This window comes from Psammomys obesus, unplaced genomic scaffold, assembly GCF_907164565.1.
Source record: "Psammomys obesus unplaced genomic scaffold, mPsaObe1.curated_primary_1811, whole genome shotgun sequence".
NCBI lineage: Eukaryota > Metazoa > Chordata > Mammalia > Rodentia > Muridae > Psammomys > Psammomys obesus.
Window position 1 is genome coordinate 2,957,420 of NW_026589732.1, and position 19,630 is coordinate 2,977,049.

The 19,630-nt window shown below is 47.3% G+C and overlaps 1 protein-coding gene across 1 annotated transcript in view; it reads right to left on the reverse strand.

Moving 5' to 3' along the window:
- Positions 1-8,470: 8,470 nt before the first annotated feature.
- The window catches only part of Gabbr2 (gamma-aminobutyric acid type B receptor subunit 2), a 326,257-nt gene continuing 315,097 nt past the window's right edge, over positions 8,471-19,630 (reverse strand). Inside the window, exons 19-20 of the mRNA XM_055605273.1 lie at positions 14,088-14,205; positions 8,471-11,092 (exon numbers count right to left, since the gene is read on the reverse strand). Coding sequence (XP_055461248.1) covers positions 10,927-11,092; positions 14,088-14,205 — 284 coding nt within the window. The 3' untranslated portion in view covers positions 8,471-10,926. The remainder of the gene's footprint in view (positions 11,093-14,087; positions 14,206-19,630) is intronic.

Consider the following 19,630-nt stretch of genomic DNA (forward strand, 5'->3'; position numbering starts at 1 on the left):
CTTTCCTTTCCTTTCCTTTCCTTTCCTTTCCTTTCCTTTCCTTTCCTTTCCTTTCCTTTCCTTTCTAAAATTAACTTATTTAAAGCCATACATCCTTTGCAAATCAATGTCCTTGGTGGTTCTGTAAAACATTGAATGAGGTAATCAATGATTTCTGGAAATGAAGGACAGAGAATCATGTGTGCTCATGACATGATGGGACCTCAGAGGACAGGATGGGCCCCTTGCAATACCTCCTGGCAGGAGCTTGGAGCAAATAGTGGTGCTAGCAGCCAAATCTCACCTGATTGAGCATAATGGAAATTCAGTTGCATGTGTCAGCCACAGCACTTAGCCACAGAACCTTGAGAAAACTACCTGACGTTGCACTCATGGACACACTTTCATTTTATATTCCATGTTGAATTAGGAATGTGAAATAGGTTCTGCAAAAAAAAAAAAAAAATCTTAAAATTATCTTGTATTTTGTATTGGTGGCTCATGTCTGTAATCCTAGCACTTGAGGAGGCAAAGGCAGGTGGATCTCTGTGAGTTTGAGCCAGACTGGTCTACAAAGCAAGTCCAGGACAGCCAAGGCCACCCATAGAAACCCTGTATCTAAAAAGTAAAATAAATAAATAAATAAATAAATAAGTCATTTTTTTGTATTGTATATATATATATATATATATATATATATATATATATATATATATATACACACACACATATAGTTTATTTTTTTACAGTTATTTATCTATTTATGTAGTGTGTGTGTGTATGCCAAAGGACAATTTTCAAGAGCTAGGTTCTCTTCTTCAACCACATAGGCCCTGGAGATTGAACCCATGTGGTCAGGCTTAGCAGAAAGTATCTATACTTACTGGTCCTTGAGTTTTTTGTTTTTTGTTTAGAGGCTTCACATAGCCCAGAACTGCCTCAAACTTGCTGTGTAGCCAGTGATGACCTTGAGCCTCTGATCCTCCTTGCCTCTGTCACCCAAGTGCTGAGATTACAGATCACAGGTGTGTACCACCATGCCCAGTTTAGTTATCTTTTTAGGTCTTTTTCTTTCTTTCTAATACTAGGGACTGAGCTCAAGGCCTTACACATACCTGGCAAGGGTCGTACCACTGAGCCATAGTCCTCGGCCCCTTATTTAGTATTTTAAAGAATGAGAAAACGTGGAATACTTCTATCCCTTTTCAGACTTCATTTCATGTCACAAAGCAATGAAAAACTCTAGACTTTTATGTTTTATGTTCTTGGTCATCTTTGGAAGCAATGCAGCAAGGCCGAGAGGATAGGAAACCCTTGGTTTTGAAGTAGTAGGAAACAGCAAACATTCACTTGGCCAGTGTTCAAACTCTCTTGTTTCTGTCCCAGGCTAGCTAGAGAACTAGGTAGAAGAGCGCTCTCTTAGAAGTCAGCAGATATGAAGAAGAACACAGTCCTCCGGTGTGAAGGAGCTCGCCCTGCACCTGCAGTGGGAGCCAGATCCAAACTGTAGCTTCCAGGCCCTCAGTCAGCTCACATCCCAGGAGTCAGTTCTTGTGCCCTCTTGGGAGTCTCCAGGCCGCCTGCAGACGGCCTTGTGTGTTGTTCGCACGTGCTGCTAAGCTACAGGGCAGCTATGATGGTGGAGGTGCCGGGAGAGAGGGTGGGCTTGCACAAAGCCTCACACTGTTGTTTTCAGGTGACAGCTGAGAGTGACAGGCTAACATCCTGTCTCAGTTAAGTGGGCTGGTGTAAGGGTAAAACTTACCAGGAAGCCTGAAGATCTGTTTCCAATCTCTGGGACCCATATGGTGGATCTCTGAGGGACTATTCTGTGCATCTGACAGGCATGGCCCTAAGCTGCTGACTGGCCTCAGTTTCCCCATAGTCCCTAGGCCTGGGCCAGAGGTTCTCTGTCTGGGGCCTGGATCCTTAGGGTTTACCCTAGGTCAACCTCAGGCTTCTGCAACTTCATTATAAGACTAAGAAGAGGTAAGTTTTTATCTCAAGACAGTCTGAAATAAATAACCATAATGGGTTATCTGCAGCCAGTTGCCTTAAAAAAATATACCAAAATGGTCTGTTTTATTTACAACACTCAGTGCATCTTATACATGACACATTTTCATTGCCCAAGGCTTTTGAAAGCAATTCCACTTCCAGTGTGCAATGAGTTTACAGGAAAACCTTAAGATAGCCATTAGATACCTTAAACCTAAATTCTAAATTTTGATATTTTACACTATTTTAATAGAGGACTGTTTTTAATTGAGAAAAACTAAACTCTGCAATTAATTACTACCCTCTGGGATTTCTGACTCAAATACAAACTGAATTAAAGTATGAAATAATAACATTTATTATTATTATTATTAGATTTGGATAAATTATTCCAACCTCTCCTCCTCAATAAACACATGCACAAATTAAACATGGTAAATGACATTAATGATATTTTATTTCAATACTTTCTTTTTGGATTCGAGATCTCAGCTGTTTATTTCTCAATTTAAGGTATAGATAGGGACAATGCAGTTGTTGGGGAACTCTGACATGCCCACGCTTTGCTCAAGAACAGAAAGGCTTTTCAGAGAACCTATTTCAGGGAGGCAAGTGGCATCAGAGGCCCTTAATCCAGCCAGAACAGAAGAACAGAACAGCAGGCCTTCTTTACGGTCACTCCTAATCACCATTATGTAGATTTCAGAGAGTTCTGAGTTGATGACAGAAACCAGTCCCTCTGTCCACTGACGAAAACCCAAACCCAAACCACTGTCTTGCCACGTAAAGATCTATGAAGAGCAATGAAGAGTTTTAATAGAACTGGCTTGATTTTCACTCATAGAGCTGCCTCCTCCTAAACAAAGGAATGCCTGGCTTGTAAAGAGAGAAGGCGGGCACAGAGGCCATCCACACACTGACCCACCCAGGGTATCGCTGCGCTTGCCCACTCCCATGACACAGTTCTCCTCAAAAAGATGGTTTCTTGCTACCTGGTACAGGTGCTGCCTCCTACAAGAAGTGATTGAATCGGGAGGTACTGAACCGAGAAAGTTTCATGTTTGATGTAGTCCAAAGAATTATAAGAAAAAGGAACAGTGAGGTAGAGTTGAGAGAGTTCAATTAAACTTGTGAACACTGACCTTTGGGCACTCTCTGTAATTACAGACTCTCCATCAAAATTTCTTTGAGACCCAGTGTGGCAGCCTCCCTGAGGGAGCATGAAGCTTCTTAGGGCTACCCTAGGTCAACCTCAGGCTTCTGCAACTTCATTGTAAGACTAAGAAAAGGCAAGTTTTTATTTCTATATGAAGCTAGCTGCTTTTTTTGGACATAAGAGGACACACTGAGTCGGGGTGTCCATGCTCCCACTTCACATCCTGGTTGTGAGACCCAGGACGCACTCATCCTCTGAGCTGGGAGCTTTTGTGTGGGAGAGGGTGGTGTGAGAGCTAAGTATCTTGAGCCAGCGAGGCTCAGCCTCAGCCTTGAGGGCTCACTGACATCCACAGTCCCAGTTGCTACTGTATGTTACCTGGTCGGGACAGCCACAGGTACAGCGGAGTTAAACTTTCTGTGGGGTTCTGTGTCAGAGATGTTTACTTTGGCTTAAATAAAGAAAATCGATGTGATAATGGAGGCGTCACACCAGGCTGGAAAGCTCAGAACGATCCCTGAGCCAAGCTGGGCTCCTCAGGAAACCACATCTAGCCCTCCACATTAAGGTGGTTACTTTTATTTTTTAAACTGGATTAGTCATTTTGTTTGTGCCTAATCTGCACATTTGTTTGGCTTTTCCGTGAAGGCTTTCAGCATGAGTTTGTATCTAGCTTATGGGTAACGCTACAGAGGTGACGGCTAGGGAGTGCAGCTCGGCAAGCAGAGGGCTTGCTTAGCGCGCACGAAGCTGTGATCTTGGGTCCCAGCACCCCGTAAACCTTGCCTGATAGTACATGCCTGTAACCTACTGCTTGAGATGTGGAGGCAGAAAGATCAGAAGTTCAAAGCCACCCTTGGTTACATAATGAGTTCAAGGTCTTATGAGGCCCTGTCTCGGACAAACAATGGCAAAAAGACTAAAGTCACTGTTACAGCTCACAGTGATCCGGAACTCTAGTTCCAGGGCAGTCACTGCCTTCTTCTGGGCCCCAAGGGCACATACACACACAGACATAGATGCAGGCAAAACACCCATACAGAGGAAGAAAAGAAAAAAAGCTGTATGTTTTCCAAGTGTGAGGATCCTACTCCTGGTTTCCCCATCAGACTTCTAGCCGAGGAAAATGGAATTGTCTTCCCTGCACAAAGTCTCTGAGTATTTCCTGAGTATTCCCGAACTATCCGGCTGTGGGTGTGGAGAACAAGAGGGCAGCCACGGCAGCGGAGAGCAATGGTAGCCAAGCAAACTGCTCCTAAGCCGTAGCTGAGCCCTTGGGTCAGCTGCTAGTGACGAGACTCCTGAAGCTTTGACAGTAGAGTTCATTCTGCCATCAAGGTCATCACAGTGTTCCTGGCCCAGTTCGATAGTATTTTTTATTGTTGTACTTAGGCTCTTGAGAATTGTGGCTCTGGGGCATCACACGTTTTTGGATGCTTGTTAGAACAGCTTGCTGTCCATAGGCTCATGTACTAGTAGGTCAGATATGGGTGGTGGAAGGTGCTTAAGCTATGTGGCATCACCCTTGGAAGGCATTCATCCCGGTCTCCAGGAGTGACTGAGATCGCATGAGAATGAGTTGGTAGAAAGGGAGGCCTCCTCCTCCACTCAGGCAGATCCTTTTCCACTTCTCTACCATGTTGTGACTAAACCAAGAAAGCCCTCTTTAGAAGCAGACCAGCGCCAGGCGTGGTGACATACTCCTTTAATCCCAGTACTTGGGGAGCAGAGGCAGTCAGATCTCTGTGAGTTCGAGGGCATCATGGTCTACAGAGGGAGTTTCAGGACAGCCAAGGCTACACAGAGAAACCCTGTCTTGAAAAACCAAAAATGGAGGCAGACCAGATAGGACAGTCCAGTCCTAGACTCTTAGCCCTCCAAAATGTGAGCTAAATAACCCTTCTTTCCCCTCTTAAATAGAGCATCTTTCATTCCTTTGACAATTTCACACATGTAAACAGGGATTTTTTTTTTTTTTGAGATAAGACCTCACTTTGTAGTCCCTGTCTGACCTGAAACTCACTATGTAGACCAGGCTGGCCTTGAACTCACAGAGATCCACCCGCCTCAGCCTCTTGTGAGTGTGCATCCCCACGCACAGCTAACAAAAGCATCTCGATCACGTGCACACCCATCCCCTTTCCCACTCCCACCAGGAGCTCACAGCCCATCCCTCACCTCCTTCTGTGTCCTCTCTGTTTTGCATAATAACCCAGAGTCTGATCAGAGCTCACAGTTCCTGAGTGTGGTAGCCGTGTCCGGAAAACAGCATTTCCCAGCACTCGGCTACTCTTTCAGTCCTTCTATTTTTTCCCTCCCTTTCTGAGATGGTTCCCAAGCAGTGGTCTGTGTGTTATGTTTGTGTGTGTGTGTGTGTGTATGTGTGTGTGTGTGTGTGTGTGTGTGCGCACGCGCGTGTGAAAGAGAGAGAGAGAGAGAGAGAGAGAGGGAGAGAGAGGCGTGTCCCATTTATTGCCGAGCACTCAGTAGACGCTTGTTCTCGCACTGTGGCCGGCCAGCTGTGGGCCTCCACATTAAGTGCTGAGCACTGCAGAGAGAAGCTTCTCTGGCCAAGGCGGAGGCAGCACCAATCCATGGGAATGAGCACGGATGTTTAGAAGGAGGTTTGACAACATGCCATTTAGCAGAATAACAGTAGTGCACCCCTCCCTGGGGCGGTGCCCTCCCATGCCATGGACTTTTACTTTTTTCTGTCCCTTCCTTTTCTTGTTTGTATCTGTGCATGTGTGTGTGGCGTATCTGTAATTGTGCGTGCGTGTGTGTGCGTGCGTGTGCGTGCGTGCGTGCGTGCGTGCGTGCGTGTGTGTGTGTGTGTGTGCGCACCCTTGCTTGTGCCTGTGGCGGTCAGAGGACAGTGCATGCCCGCTCTGTCACTGTCTTCCTTATTCTCTTGAGACAGGGTCTTCGCCTGAACCTAGAGCTAGGTTAAGCCCGGCAATCCTCCTGTCTCCACTCCCATAGCACTGGTTATAGGTGTTCACAGAGACACCCAGTTTTTTTTTATGTGGGTGCCAGAGATTTGAACTTGGATCCTCATGCTTGTGCAGCCAGAGCCATCCCTCCAGCCCCAAACTTCTTCCATAAAGTACTATAGCTAGCAATTCTGTTTTAGTAATTTTAAAAAAGACTAGTATACTTAATAAATTAGATATTAGTAGTGGTGGCCCTAAAGGAATACTGCTTACTGGCTTGCTCTTAGGTCAGAGTCAGCTACCCTTTTATGCTGTCCAGAACCTCCTGCCTAGGGATGGTATCACCCACGGTGGGCTGGGTCCTCTTACATCATTGTGGGGCAATAAAGACAATGTCCCACAGACACAACCCACCTTCAGTTGAGGGTCTCTCTTCCCAGGTACGTCAGGTTGACAACCAAGATTAGGCACCCGTGACACTTTCCATGGTTGGGAGACCGGATGGTGTTGGCTGCATTTCCAGAAGAGTCACCCTTTCTCGCTCTCATCCGTGGGCAGCAGCACAGGTGTCTACACACGATCGCCTGCATGAGCCTCTTTGGACACCAGAGCTTTCTGATAGTTACAAATGTGACACCAGAAACTCAGAGATGTTGAACAAAGTGTCTCGAGGTCAAACAGCCAAGGGAAATCTGCAACCACCAGTGAGTTTGAGACATAAATCCATGGCATCACACACAGGTGGGAATCTCTGAAAATCAACAGATCAGAGGCAGCCCCAGCTGCCAGCGCATACTGCGGCTGGGGTGCCAGCTCCCTCCCCATACCTGGCTCTTCTTTGTCTCTTTTGCTGACTACTTTTCTCTCTTCATATCTAAGTGTTAAGACTAGCTGCAACACTGGAGAGAGACAGCTCAGAGGTTAAGAACACTGGCTGCTCTTCCACAGTTCCTGAGTTCAATTCCTAGCAACCACATGGTGGCTCAAAACCATCTACAGTGAGATCTGGTGCCCTCTTCTGGTGTTGCATGCATACATGCAGTCAGAACACTGTATACACAGTAAATCAAAACATAGTTAAAAATAAAGACTAGCTGCAGAGCCCGTCTGCATAAAATTAAAATGCTAAGCCTATGTTTAAGTTAGTAAGAGTCTCACGATAAGGGCAGCAATGTAGTAAGTTAATCATGGGGGCACCGACGAAGAACTGTGCAGTTGTAAGTCCTGAAAGCTAGTCTTGTTTGGAGATTATGTCTCTGTAAAGCAAGTTCCGACTCTCCAATCTGGCCTATGTGCTTATTCGGTGCTGTCATTGTCTCAACGGCCCTCCCAACAGTCTGCGAGAGCACTTTTGTGACCACAGCACACTGGTGCCTGGTGTAGACCCTGGCAAAGGGCAAGTGATCAAGGGCATGGAACAGGCCTCTCCCAGGTCAGGACTCAGGACGCCTGTTTCTATGCAGATGCATCATGGAGGATCCCGTGTGCGCGACACTCCTGCCTTGAGATCGATCTCTTATGATGTTTGACGCCCCACTTTTAGGCTCATGCCTGGTGTCCAGGTCTCGGGCTTCCCCAGGCTGCTTTGGCACCCTCAGCCCAGGCTCTGTCTTCCAAACCCAGCAATGTTTAATTCTGTAAAGCTACAGAGTCTGTTTGATTCCTAGGAAGGAACAAGGTGCCCAGGAGACCCAGGAGGGAGCAGGCAGGATTCCCACCCTCAGGAGCCCATGGTGTGTGGGTCTGAGGAGAATGTGGGTCTGTGGGTCTGTGAAAGAATGCATGTGTAAGGGAGGGCAGAGTTTACAGCCCAGAGAAGAGGACTTGGAGAATGGGCTGGAGTGGCAGGCTGAGGGTTTGGGAGATGGAGAAAGTCCAAACAGCCTTTGGATGGCATCCAGGAATACAGGGGAAACCTGGGGACACAATCCAGTTTGAGCTAAGCCAGACAAGAGGGGCTGGCTCAAGGATTTGAGGAGGGTAACCAACCAGCGCATGAAGATGCAGGGTGCCACTGGCCTCTGGAAACAATGCTCTGAGGACTGGACTCTGTCAGCCTCAGCCCTTCATCCCATTGCTCTCAGTTCTTCTCTTCTGTAGCAGAGTAAGTTCCTGACTGCTTAGGTCAGGTTCCTACCCTTGGGACAAACAGAAATTGAGGTCAAGCTGGGTGTGGCAGGAGGCAGGAGGATTGTGAGATCAAGGCTAACTTTGGCAGAAGAGTGAGACCCAATCTAAAAAAAAATAAATAGTAAATCATTCAATCAATAAAAGTTGGGGTCACATGGTTGCAGACTCCTCTGTGACGTAATGCAAATGAAGCAACCACCTCTGAGGGCCCCGGGTTTCAGACCACAGCACTTCCCATTTGGGAAGAGTAGGCATTAAAAGGAAAAAAAAAACAGGAATTTTTTCCCTTTTATTCATAAAAACAACTTTGCAACAATTTATTAAAAATTGTACCATGCAGTGCGGTGAGAGACTCTTCATTTACATTTGATTCTGCCAGTTCCGGTCTAATTGAAAGCAGTTGTGTGTGTGTGTGTGTGTGTGTGTGTGTGTGTGTATGTGTGCACTAACACCATTGGAAGATGCCCTCGGGCGGAAGCCTGTAGGAAACGGACTGTGTGTTTGCTGCATATAAAAGAACAGAATTAGTAGATAGCCAGAATCACTTCGTGGGGCTTGTTAATTGCAGAGAAATTAGAAAAAAAAAAAAAAAAAGGGTGAAGCTACAGGATCAGTAGACAGATGTGTTTTGTGGGTTAACCTAGAAGACGAAGCACGGTTCGGAGTCACAAGGGATTACAGACGCACGCTCACCTCCGACAATCCAGAACTTTTGTTTTTTGTTTTTGTTTTCCTGCTATGCTGGAGTAATAGTTCTACAGGTTTGTTTTTTTTTTTTTTTTGTCTGTATACATTATTTACAGTTAATTATCTCTTTCCCTTTGAAAAAAATTAATGTGATTTTTTAAAATAAAATTTGGTTTTGGTGAAATTTAAAAAAAAAAAAAAGCAAGGAAATACTGGTTAACACACAGTGACAACACGGAGTTTTAGTGCCTAAACAGAGAGTGACATCAACTTGACCTGTGATGTATTGATATTTTTTTCCCCCTTAAAAGCTACAGAACCTCCGTAACCTCTCTTTGAGGGAGGGGACGGGAGAGCTAGGCTACGTGAAGTAGGTGTTTTGAAATGTTGGCGATGGTGATTCCCATGGGCCCTTTCGTCACAGACTGGTGGTTGACAGCAGTGTGCTCCTGACTGCAGTGGTCTGAGAGGAGATTATTGCCTGCCTGTTGAAGCTGCCTTTTGGATTCTTTAGGGGGTGAGCGACCGGCTCGTTTGTGCAGACGCCCTGGAGGGTGCCATTCAGGCCTTTAGCAAAGAATGAACCTCTGCCAAGGAATGTCAGAAGAGTCCTGAGCCTCCCTTCTGCTGGGTGCTCCTGGGTAGAGGGCCTTGCAGGAAGCTTCTCTGGGCTGAACCCACACCCTCAGCTTGTAGAAGGGCTGAAGGTTGTAGTCACTAATACCTCACAGGTCTGAGCTGCTTCACAGTGCAAAGCTCTCCTGGATGAGATCAAGCGTCCATCCTCAGAGTGACCCTGTGAGGTAGGCAGGATGAGTGTTATTTCAACCCCAGTCTATTACAGAGGGGAAACTGAGGCTCAGAGAGACACTTGCCCAAGGTCATAGAGGGAGTCTGAAGGGACTGAGGACTTGGGTCGGTTCTGACTCCCAGGCCGGTGCTCTTTGGGGTTCAATTACAAGGGAAGTATGACATGATGGATGAGAAGCAGCCTGCTGACTGACCACCCCAGTGACGCCCGAGGTGGGCACTCATGATTTGGGGCTGGAGGGGCACTGGAAGGCTACCTCTGGAAGCCAGGGAGCCCCGGGCCAGCAGTCCTCTCTTCTGGAACACAGGGATGACTTTTAGCAGAATGCCCCTGATTCACTTTGGTCAAAAACAAAGTCAGTAGGGGGAAAAAAAAAATCCCAGCAGCCCTTGGGCCCCCATGGGAGAGGTTAAAGTGCACAATCTTTCTTTATCATGTTTTCTGGGAGCAGACATTCCATGATTAGCTCAGGTGGTTCCCCTTATTACCGGGAACCCTAAATTTCAACACACGGACATGGCTGACGTGGTGGGTGCATGACAGACTGCCGGTTGCACACTGCAGAGCGTGTCTGCAGTGCAGTGCCCTGAATCCCCACAGTCCCCAGAACGGGTGTTATTGTGTTAATGTGTGGCAATTTCTCAGAGAGTAACAAACATCTCTCTTCTGATGGATGTCCCCTGGGAGCATGCGCAGCTGCCTGCTCTGGTCCCCCAGCCCTGCGGGCTGTGTCTGCCCTTCCTGCTGACTCCCTGTTTCAGGGAGGCTGAAGTGGGCCGGGCCAGCTGCTGGGGACCTGGTGGCCCTGCTCACCTTCTCCCCCAGAGTGGAGAAGGGCTGGTGTGTGGGGGCGGGCGCCACCGATGACGTGTGCAGAGCGCGGAGGGCCATTTCTGCAAAGCCCTTGCTCCGGCCGCTTGGCGAGGATAGCTGGAGTCTGAGGCCTCTCTCCTTTGTCTAGAGTTTGATTTGTTTTTGCAAGTTTCAGACATCCCAACTCCTTTTTGCAGACACCAAGGAGAAGTCATTGCCATTCCTCTCCCTCGTGAGAGTAAGACCTTCACAAGTAAGGCTCGAGGTCGGTGCCGAGTCCCTCTCAGCCTGAGCGCCATTCCAGCAGTCTGGTGAGGCAGCGTGGTGCCCAGCTTCATGCTGTCAGTGTGCCAGTGGCAGGTGCCTTGGCCCAGCATGGTGCTGTCCCCGGGGAGGCCCCGGCCCCAGGCCTCCCACCCCTACAGGCCCGAGACCATGACTCGGAAGGAGGGTGGCACATGTCTGTGGCGGGGGCTGGCGGTAGGGCTCACACAGGGGCTGACGCAGCTGGCGTCCACGCCTCCGATGGACGGGAGGTAGGCGTGGTGCAGGATGGGAAGCTGGAGGGACAGCCGGCGCTGGATGCTGCAGGGAAGACAGGTGGAGTTAGTGAGGGCTGGCTGCTCTCCTGAAAGCTCCTTGCTCCCACTTTGGCTAAAAAATTCTGAGGGTAGGAGTCGGTGTTCCCTTAAATCCAAGATCTGTTGGTTCAATAATCTAAGCCTTCAGGCGTGAAGCAGGCATTTGACAGGGGCTCACAGGTACCTACGATTGTCTTGGGGATAGCCAGGAAGAGTAGAAGGAATAAGATTGCATCTTGCCCCCTCCCTAATCCCTCATAGTCAAGGCTCACTGACTGCTGCAGCTAACGCGTAGCATTATGAGAACCTAAGCAATGCTTCACACATAGACAACACTCATGGCAAATCGCAGAAGCCTCTGTGTGATGTGGCTTTCAATCCAGGCCCCCAAAGCTTCCCAGCTGCCTGGCCCCTCCTCCCTGTCCTCTGCCACTGCTCTACCCAGCAGCCCCTTCCTCCCCACAGGCTCCTTCCTGGCCTTTCAGCTTCCTTGGTGGTTAACCCTATCATCCCAACACTGGAAAGTCATAGAAGGGGGAAAAGGACACCCGTGTTGTGGCTGTGACCTTCAGGGCCCCTCGAGTCTCTCCAGTTGCTCTGGTGAATCTTCTGTCTTTTCTTCTGCAAGTCCTGCCCTCTGGAGGCTCATTTCCCTGACAACCTGCTTGGGGTGCTCCTCCGTGTCTTGGTGATTGTGTGTCCCATCTGGAATACGCTTCTCTGGAACTCACGACCAAGTTTAAGTATCACCCTCTTTGTGCTGCCTTCTCTGGGAGTGAGCCCCTTCCTCCTCAGAGTCCCCAGAACTCTTGGAAAGAAGCCTGGGGAAGCTGGGGATGGGGGTGAGCCAGCAGTGGGAGAAGTGCTTGCATGCTCCCGATGGACGAGGGACGAGGGATGACAGGGGAAAAGCTACTGTCCTCTGGCTCTCCTCTTCTGGCCACATCCTTAAAGCCTTAATAACCAGCAGGTCGGTAAGCCACTTTCACTTCTAGAAGGGCTGCTATAGAGAATTTGCCTTGGCCTAGCTCCCTGCCCTCAGCGGCATTGTTGCTGGGTTTTGCACGGCAGTGTCTCCCTGGCCACATTCCAGTATCCAGGTTCTCAGGTGCAACCTAAACCAAATCAAACCGAGAGCCTCACAAAGAAAAAAACAGGGAGCAAAGAGCAAAGCATTGCTACCCCCGTTACAAAGGCACAGAGAGGCCCAGCGTGTCTACAGCTTGTTTAGTTTCTCTTAACAGTGAAGCAGAACCAGGGAGGCAGGGGCCTTGTTTCTGTGGAGTCCCGTGGCTTTGTGGCACAGGCACTCAATCCCAGCAGGGTATGCCCTGGAGTTTACTCAGGGCATGATGGCTTCTGAGATGTGTGGGCACTTACGCAATGTAGCCCCCACACCCCAAGGGCCTGTTGCTCAGAAATCCTTCCCAGATGCATCAAAGTTCACAGAAGAGAGTGCTGGAAACTTTGTAGTTGTGATTTCATGCTGAGAATAAGCTGGAGTCCTGGGAGCTAGACCGGACATTCTGAATTCATAGAAAGAAAAGCATCCGTGGCTCTTCTTGGTGAGAACAGAGACGATGGAGGGAGCTGGGACGGGGTCACCTTCCTCTCTGATGGCTAAACTGTCTCACAGCTAAAGCTGCAGGTGTTCTGGCCTTTGCCTTAGGGTTTCTCACAAATCCCCAGACAGCCACCAACATATTGGAGAGGAAGTGGGCTCTTTCTCTCTTCAGTTTGGCCAAATTATAAAAAAGTCTGTTTTCGGTTACCTAATTTATATTTATTAATTTCTTTTTGGGATACAGGGAAACTAAAGCCAGCAGGTTGAGGACCCAAGGGACTGATAACAGCTTCACTTTGAAATTAAGTTGAATGTGTGTGACATCAGCCACGATCATTTCTTGGGGCAAGATGCTGTTGGCTGAGCAAAGGGGAACTGAAGAATACACTTGGATACAGGGAAAGGTGCCCATTTAAGCAGCCTGGGCAAGGCAGACTGCCTAGGAGAATGGGGTGGGCCCTTTGACGGCCAGGCCATTCTCCTGTCTGCTAAGATCCCGCTCCCCTTTCCACAGTCAACACATTCGTGGCAGGAGCCCATCCAGTGCCAGGACCTGAGCTCAGTCCAGGGAACTCATGGGTTCCCCTCAGGAGAGAGGCGGTGGGCTAGTAACTGCTGGTGAGTGCCATGCAGCCCTGGCGCTGTTCTGAAGGGCAAGCTGGCCAGCCTTGCTATTTGCTGGCCTGATAACCTAATAACATCATATGGCCTGGGTGACTTGCCTGCCCTTTCCGGTTCCTGTCTGCCTGTCGCTTCCTAGAAGCCACGTGTCAGAGTTTATATATCTACCCCCTGCTTCCAATATGCCGGAACGAGCTGAACTCGCTGGTGGGGATAGAGCTGAGATGTACGGGCCTTTGATTTCTTCTCTGATCCACCTGATTTAAGACGACTGTCCCCTTCCCTGCTTCATTTATCTCCAAAGCACCTAGCATGAGCAGGCTGTGCCTTGCCTTTTTAATTAAGTAGTTAGCCTGCCAAATAGAATGGAGACTCTGTAAGATAGGGGATCGATGGAAGGAAGGGGTTTCTGGGACACTGTTGTGTCCCCAGCAACTGTCTGACACTAATAGGTTTCAGTTATCATTGAGCATATGGACTTCACAAGGTTATAGTCTGCACACAACAAAAGCAGCGTGCTCTGGTGGGAAACATGGGATTCAGTGTTGGACAGTACTGAGTTCAAGTACTGGGTGAGCTTGTATGGGTCACCTCGATGAAATAATAGCTGTGAAACTGCCGTGCACATTGTAGACACTGTATTCTTGGGTGGGGTCTTTTTTTTTTTTTTTCCAAGACAAGGTTTCCCTGTATATAGCCTTGGCTGTCCTGGAACTCACGCTGTAGACCAGACTGGCCTCAAACTTATAGCGATCATCCTGCCTCTGCATCCCAAGGGCTGGCTGTGCGCAGTTCTTGTGGGGAAAGCACTTACTGCTCTGGGGAGTTGATGTCTTCTATGGGATCTTTGCATGTTCTGGAGGGCTCTGTTGTGTTCCACTGGAGCTGGGGGTTCTGGTCGAGGTGATTTTTCAGAATGGCCTTTCCTCCATCTGTTGAAAACAACGTCACAGATTTTGTTAAGTAGGTTTAAAAAAAAAAATCAGCCATGGGACCTTGAGGATGCTATTAGTGGAGTAACAGCACCCACCATTCCTCCCCATTGTCTGAGCCAAGGCCTGTCCCTCAACCCTTCTGTACCAGACAGTGAGCTGAGGGGCTGCTGTTCCTGGACAACAGCAATGGGCCGGGGAAGTGTGCCAGCCTCTCCTCTTTCCATTTAGGGAGGGGGGAGGCAGAATGAGAACCAAGTGGACCAGTGTGGGCCATGTCACTTTGAGAAATTCCAACACTAAATCCTTCTCATTGACCATGGGTTTATAGCGAGAAAGGGTAAATTTCTCTGTGCTATTTTTTTTTTTTTTTTGATAAATTCACTATACAAGGCACATGCCCCTGCTGCATGTTAAAGATTGAGCTCAGAGCCTTGTGTAAGCTCGATCAGCATTCTAGCACGGAACAGTCTGTTTTTTTTTTTTAAATTAAATTAAATTAAAAAAAAAATTTTTTTTTTTAGATTTACTTATTTACTTTATATGTTTGTATTTGTGGTGTTTGTCCCGTGTGTGCAGGTGCTCAAGGAGACCAGAAGAGGGCATCAAGTCCCATGGAGCTGGAGTTACACGGAGCTGTGAACCATCCTGTAGGTGCTGGGAATCAAACCCAGGGCCTCTGCAAGAGTAATGAATGTTCTTCACTGCTGAGCTATCTCTCCAGTTTCCGAAGGTCTGTTTATTTTTGCTTAATTATTCCAAGACAGTGTCTTACTGTGTTGCCATGGCTCGCCTTCAGCTTGCAACCCCCCTGCCTCAGCCTTCTAAAAAGATGGGATACAGGTATAACTGGCCAGCATTTCTGCTGCTGGGAGTTATCTTAAGGAAGAAATCAAGGCACAAGTGAGGATGTGCATAAGACGTTCAGCTCAGCCTCATGTCATGTTGGGACGTCGGTGCTCATCTGAGTCTGTCCAGGAACAGTGAACTCGTTACCTAAGCTCGGTGGACTCCACTAGAAGCAATGTGTGTGCTCACACACGATGGCCAACTAGATCCCTCCTTGGGCTTCCAAAACACCTGGAGACATTATAGAAATGTGGAGTCTGTGCCCCACCCAAGAGATCTGGTTTGTCGGCAGGGGAGGCACACCAGTTCTTTTTTTTTTTTTTTTTTTTTTGCTGCCGTGGCGTATGGTGTAGGTGTGTGATTTTCCAGCCGTGTGAGTTAATCCACATCATTCACGGACTCTGCATTTGAAAACTCATTTACTTTCTGGGATGGACTTGTCACCCCGCAATCGATACTCTAGACGCGCTGCGGTCATTTGTTGGTGCATATGATGTGTGAGCCATTTTGAGAAGCCTGGCGTGTGTGTTTCCGCCTGAGTGGAGCTCTTGACGCAGCGTCCACACTGTTCTGTCCTTGAAGTGCTTTAGTGACGCCTGAGACATTTTTGTTTTTTTCCTGTTGGCAACCTTGCTGTTTAAGATGGTCCCCAAGTGTAGAGCTGAGAGAGTTCCTAAAACAAGGTGTCAGGCGAGCTTCCATCAGGCAGAGCCAGAGCGCTGCTGACCACGTGCATGGCGCTGCTGCATGCATGGCACAGCCGTGCACACTGTGGCCACGCCCACGGTGCTGCCGTGCACACTGTGTACACGGGAAGGGACTTGTACAGAGCAAAGACAAAGAAAGAAACTGATCAGTGACAAAAACGCCGACCTGGGTGGAGCTCACAGGAACCTCAGCCTGTGCTTCCCCCGGAGCATTGGCATTTGTCACTATTCATGCGACCTCACAGAACATAGGCGTGGCATCCAAGATGGCGGTGCCGGGAAGACACTGTGTCTGACGAGCAGGACAGCAGTGACTGCACAGTGACCAACATACCGAACTCTGGGCCCTAAAACACCAGCGATTGTGTTTCCCAGGTGAGAGGAAACCCCACGGTGTGGGAAGCAATCAGGTCCATTCTCAGCTCACCCAGCTAAGCCCAGTAATAGTTTCTGGGTCCTGGCAGGCCCTCAGTTACCAGCCCAGAAACACACGCCTGCGGGCCCTGATCACGATCTGAGACTGAACTGTGGACACCACAACACCAGAGACTGGGATTTCCAGTTGAGAGAAAACCCCACATTGAAGGGAGCAATCAGGACCTACCTCAGGTCATCTAGACAATACCTGGAAAAGGTTCTGGGGACCAGTGGGCACTCAGCTGCCAGCCCAGAGACCTGCCTGCATGCTGGACTCACTGTCCCAAAGAGAATGGTGGGCCCCAGGGCACCAGAGACTGAGTTTCTCTGTTGGGAGGAAACCCCACGGTGTCCAACTTCAGGGCACTCAGCTGACTCCCCCCCACCCCACCGAAAGTTCTCAGGAAAAGTTTCCAGGTTCCTGCAGGTCACCATTAGCCTGTACCTTCGTGCTCTACTCACCATCCCAGACAGAACTGTGGACTCCCAAACACCACAGACTGGGTCTCCCTGCCAGGAGGAAACCCCATGGTAGGGGAAACATCAGGTCCGACCTCAGGACACCCAGCTCCAGAAAATTTCTGGCTCCCTGCAGGCTCCAGGCTCCAGCCTCCGGCTGCATGCCTGAGCGCTGTGCTCACCTGACACTGATTACCTCTTGGGTACTGGGGCTCAGAGCTCCAACCTCAGACTTACAGAAGCCTGAGAGCCACTGGAACAGCCCCCAGATATTGCTTCAAGGTGCAACCAGTTATCCCTAGCTAAACTGACCAAACCACGGGGCCCCCTGGTTCTTCAAGAGGGCTGCGCCCAACAAATACAGTGTAAGAGCAGCAGCAGCAGCTCACTAGATTCAGATCAAGAAACCCAGGGCAGGGCAGCTGTCTCCAGGACCTCTCCTGGTGAGAAGACAGACTCCCTGATTACCAACAACCACAGTTACTACACAGGTCCATAACCCTGAGGTGAGCTGTGGCAATTCCTGAGAAGCACTGGCTATTTGGTTGACCATACCCAAAAAGCTGAGGAAGCCTCCTTCAGAATGCTGCCAAGGGGATTCTCCCCACCCCAGGATTCCAGCAGGTACCAGAAACTAACAGCCAACACCTGAGACAGCCAGATGGGTAGAGGCCAGTGTAAAAGCACAACCAACAAAAGACAAGTTATCTAGAGGCAAGTAGCCCTGAACACCCTAACATAAGTGAAATTCAAGATGACCTTACGTCCGTGCTTATGAAGACAATAATGGAGGAAACAAATAAAATGCGTAAAGAAATAGAAGAAGATAAAGTCAACAGATTATGGCCATCCATAAAGAAATATAGGAAGATGCAGCCAAACAGTTTGTGGCCTTCAGAGAGGAAATGATTAAATCACTGAAAGAAATAAAAGAAACAGAGGAATGTTCAAATAAACAGGTGAAGGAATTGAAGGAAACACAGGAAAATATAGTCAGACAGGTGAAAGAAATCAACAAAATGGTTCAAGATCTGAAGATAGAATTGGAAAAATAAAAAAAAAAAACACAAACGGAGGACATCACGGAGAGGAAGAACTTAGGGAAGAGAATAGGAACTACAGAGGTAAGCATAACCAACAGACTACAAGAGATAGAAGAAATAATCTCAGGTGTGGAAGATGCAATGGAAGAAATTGATGTATCTGTCAAAGATAATGATAAATCTAAAAAAATTTCTGACATAAACCATCCAAGAAATCCAAGACAACATGAAAAGACAAAACCTAAGAATAATAGGAATAGAGGAAAAAGAAGATTCCAGTCTCCAAGGTCCAGAAAATATTTTCAACAAAATCATAGAAGAAAATTTCCCAAATTTAAAGGAGAGGCCTATAAGCATACAAGAAGCCTATAAAACAACTAATAAATTAGACCAGAAAAGAAAATCCCCCCACCACATAATAGTCAAAACAGTAAGTATACAGAACAAAGAAAAAATACTAAAAGCTGCAAGGGAAAAAGGTCAAGTAACATATAATGGCAAACCCATTATCACACCTGACTTCTCAACAGAGACTATAGAAGACAGAAGGGCCTGTACAGATGTCATACGGACCCTAAGAGAACTCATATGTCAGCTCAAACTATTATACCCAGCAAAACTCTCAGTCATCATACATGGAGAAAACAAGATATTCAATAACAAAAACAAATTTAAACAATGCCTACCCACAAATCCAGCATTACAGAAGATACAACCCAAGAAAACGAACTACTTTCAGGAAAACACAGGAAATAAATAACCTCACCACAGCAAAACTAAAAGTAGCCAAGCACACAAATGCACTACCATAGCCAACAGCAAAATCAAAGGATCTAACAGCCACTGGTCATTAATCTCTCTCAACATCAATGGACTCAATTCTCCAATAAAAAGACACAGACTAACAGAATGGATGAGTAAACAAAACCCAGCAATCTGGTGCATACAAGAAACACATCTAAGTCACAAAGATAAACATTACCTGAGAGTAAAGGGCTGAAAGATGGTTTTCCAAACAAATGGACTCAAGAAGCAAATTAGGAGTAGCCATTCTAATATCTAATAAAATTGACTTTCAACAGAATTAAACAAAAGGGATGGGGAAGGACACTTCATACTCATCAAGGGAAAATTCCACCAGGAAGACATCACAATCCTGAACATCTATGCCCCAAATACAAGGGCACCCATATTTGTAAAAGAAACATTAATAAAACTTAAACCACACATAGATCCCTACAGATTAATAGTGGGAGACTTCAACATCCCACTCTCAACAAAGGACAGGTCAACAAAACAGAAATTAAACAAAGAAACAATGTCTCTGACAGAGGCCATGAATCAAATGGACCTAACAGACATCTACAGAACCTTTCACCCAAACACAAAAGAATTTACCTTCTTCTTAGCATCTCATGGAACCTTCTTCAAAATAGACCATATAGTTGGTCACAAAGCAAGCCTCATCAGATACAAGAAGATTGAAATAATCCCTTGTATCCTATCTGACCACCACAGATTAAAGCTGGACCTTAACAACAACAGAAATAGCAAAAAAACCTACACACACATGGAAACTGAACAACTCACTACTCAATGACAGCTGGGTCAGGGAAGAAATAAGAAAGAAATTAAAGTCTTCCTAGAATTCAATAAAAATGAAACACAACATACCCAAACTTATGGAGCACGTGAAAGCAGTGCTAAGAGGAAAGTTCATAGCACTAAATGCCTTCAAGAAGAAATTCAAAACATCTCATTCAAGCAACTTAAGGGCTCACCTGAAAGCCCTAGAAAAAAAAGAAGCAGACACACCTAAGAGGAGTAGACGGCTAGAACATATGCACACCAATGCCTAACTAACAATCAACTGTACAGCCCAGTGCTGTGGTCCTTTTAAGTTTATCTATCTATCTATCTATCTATCTATCTATCTATCTATCTATCTAT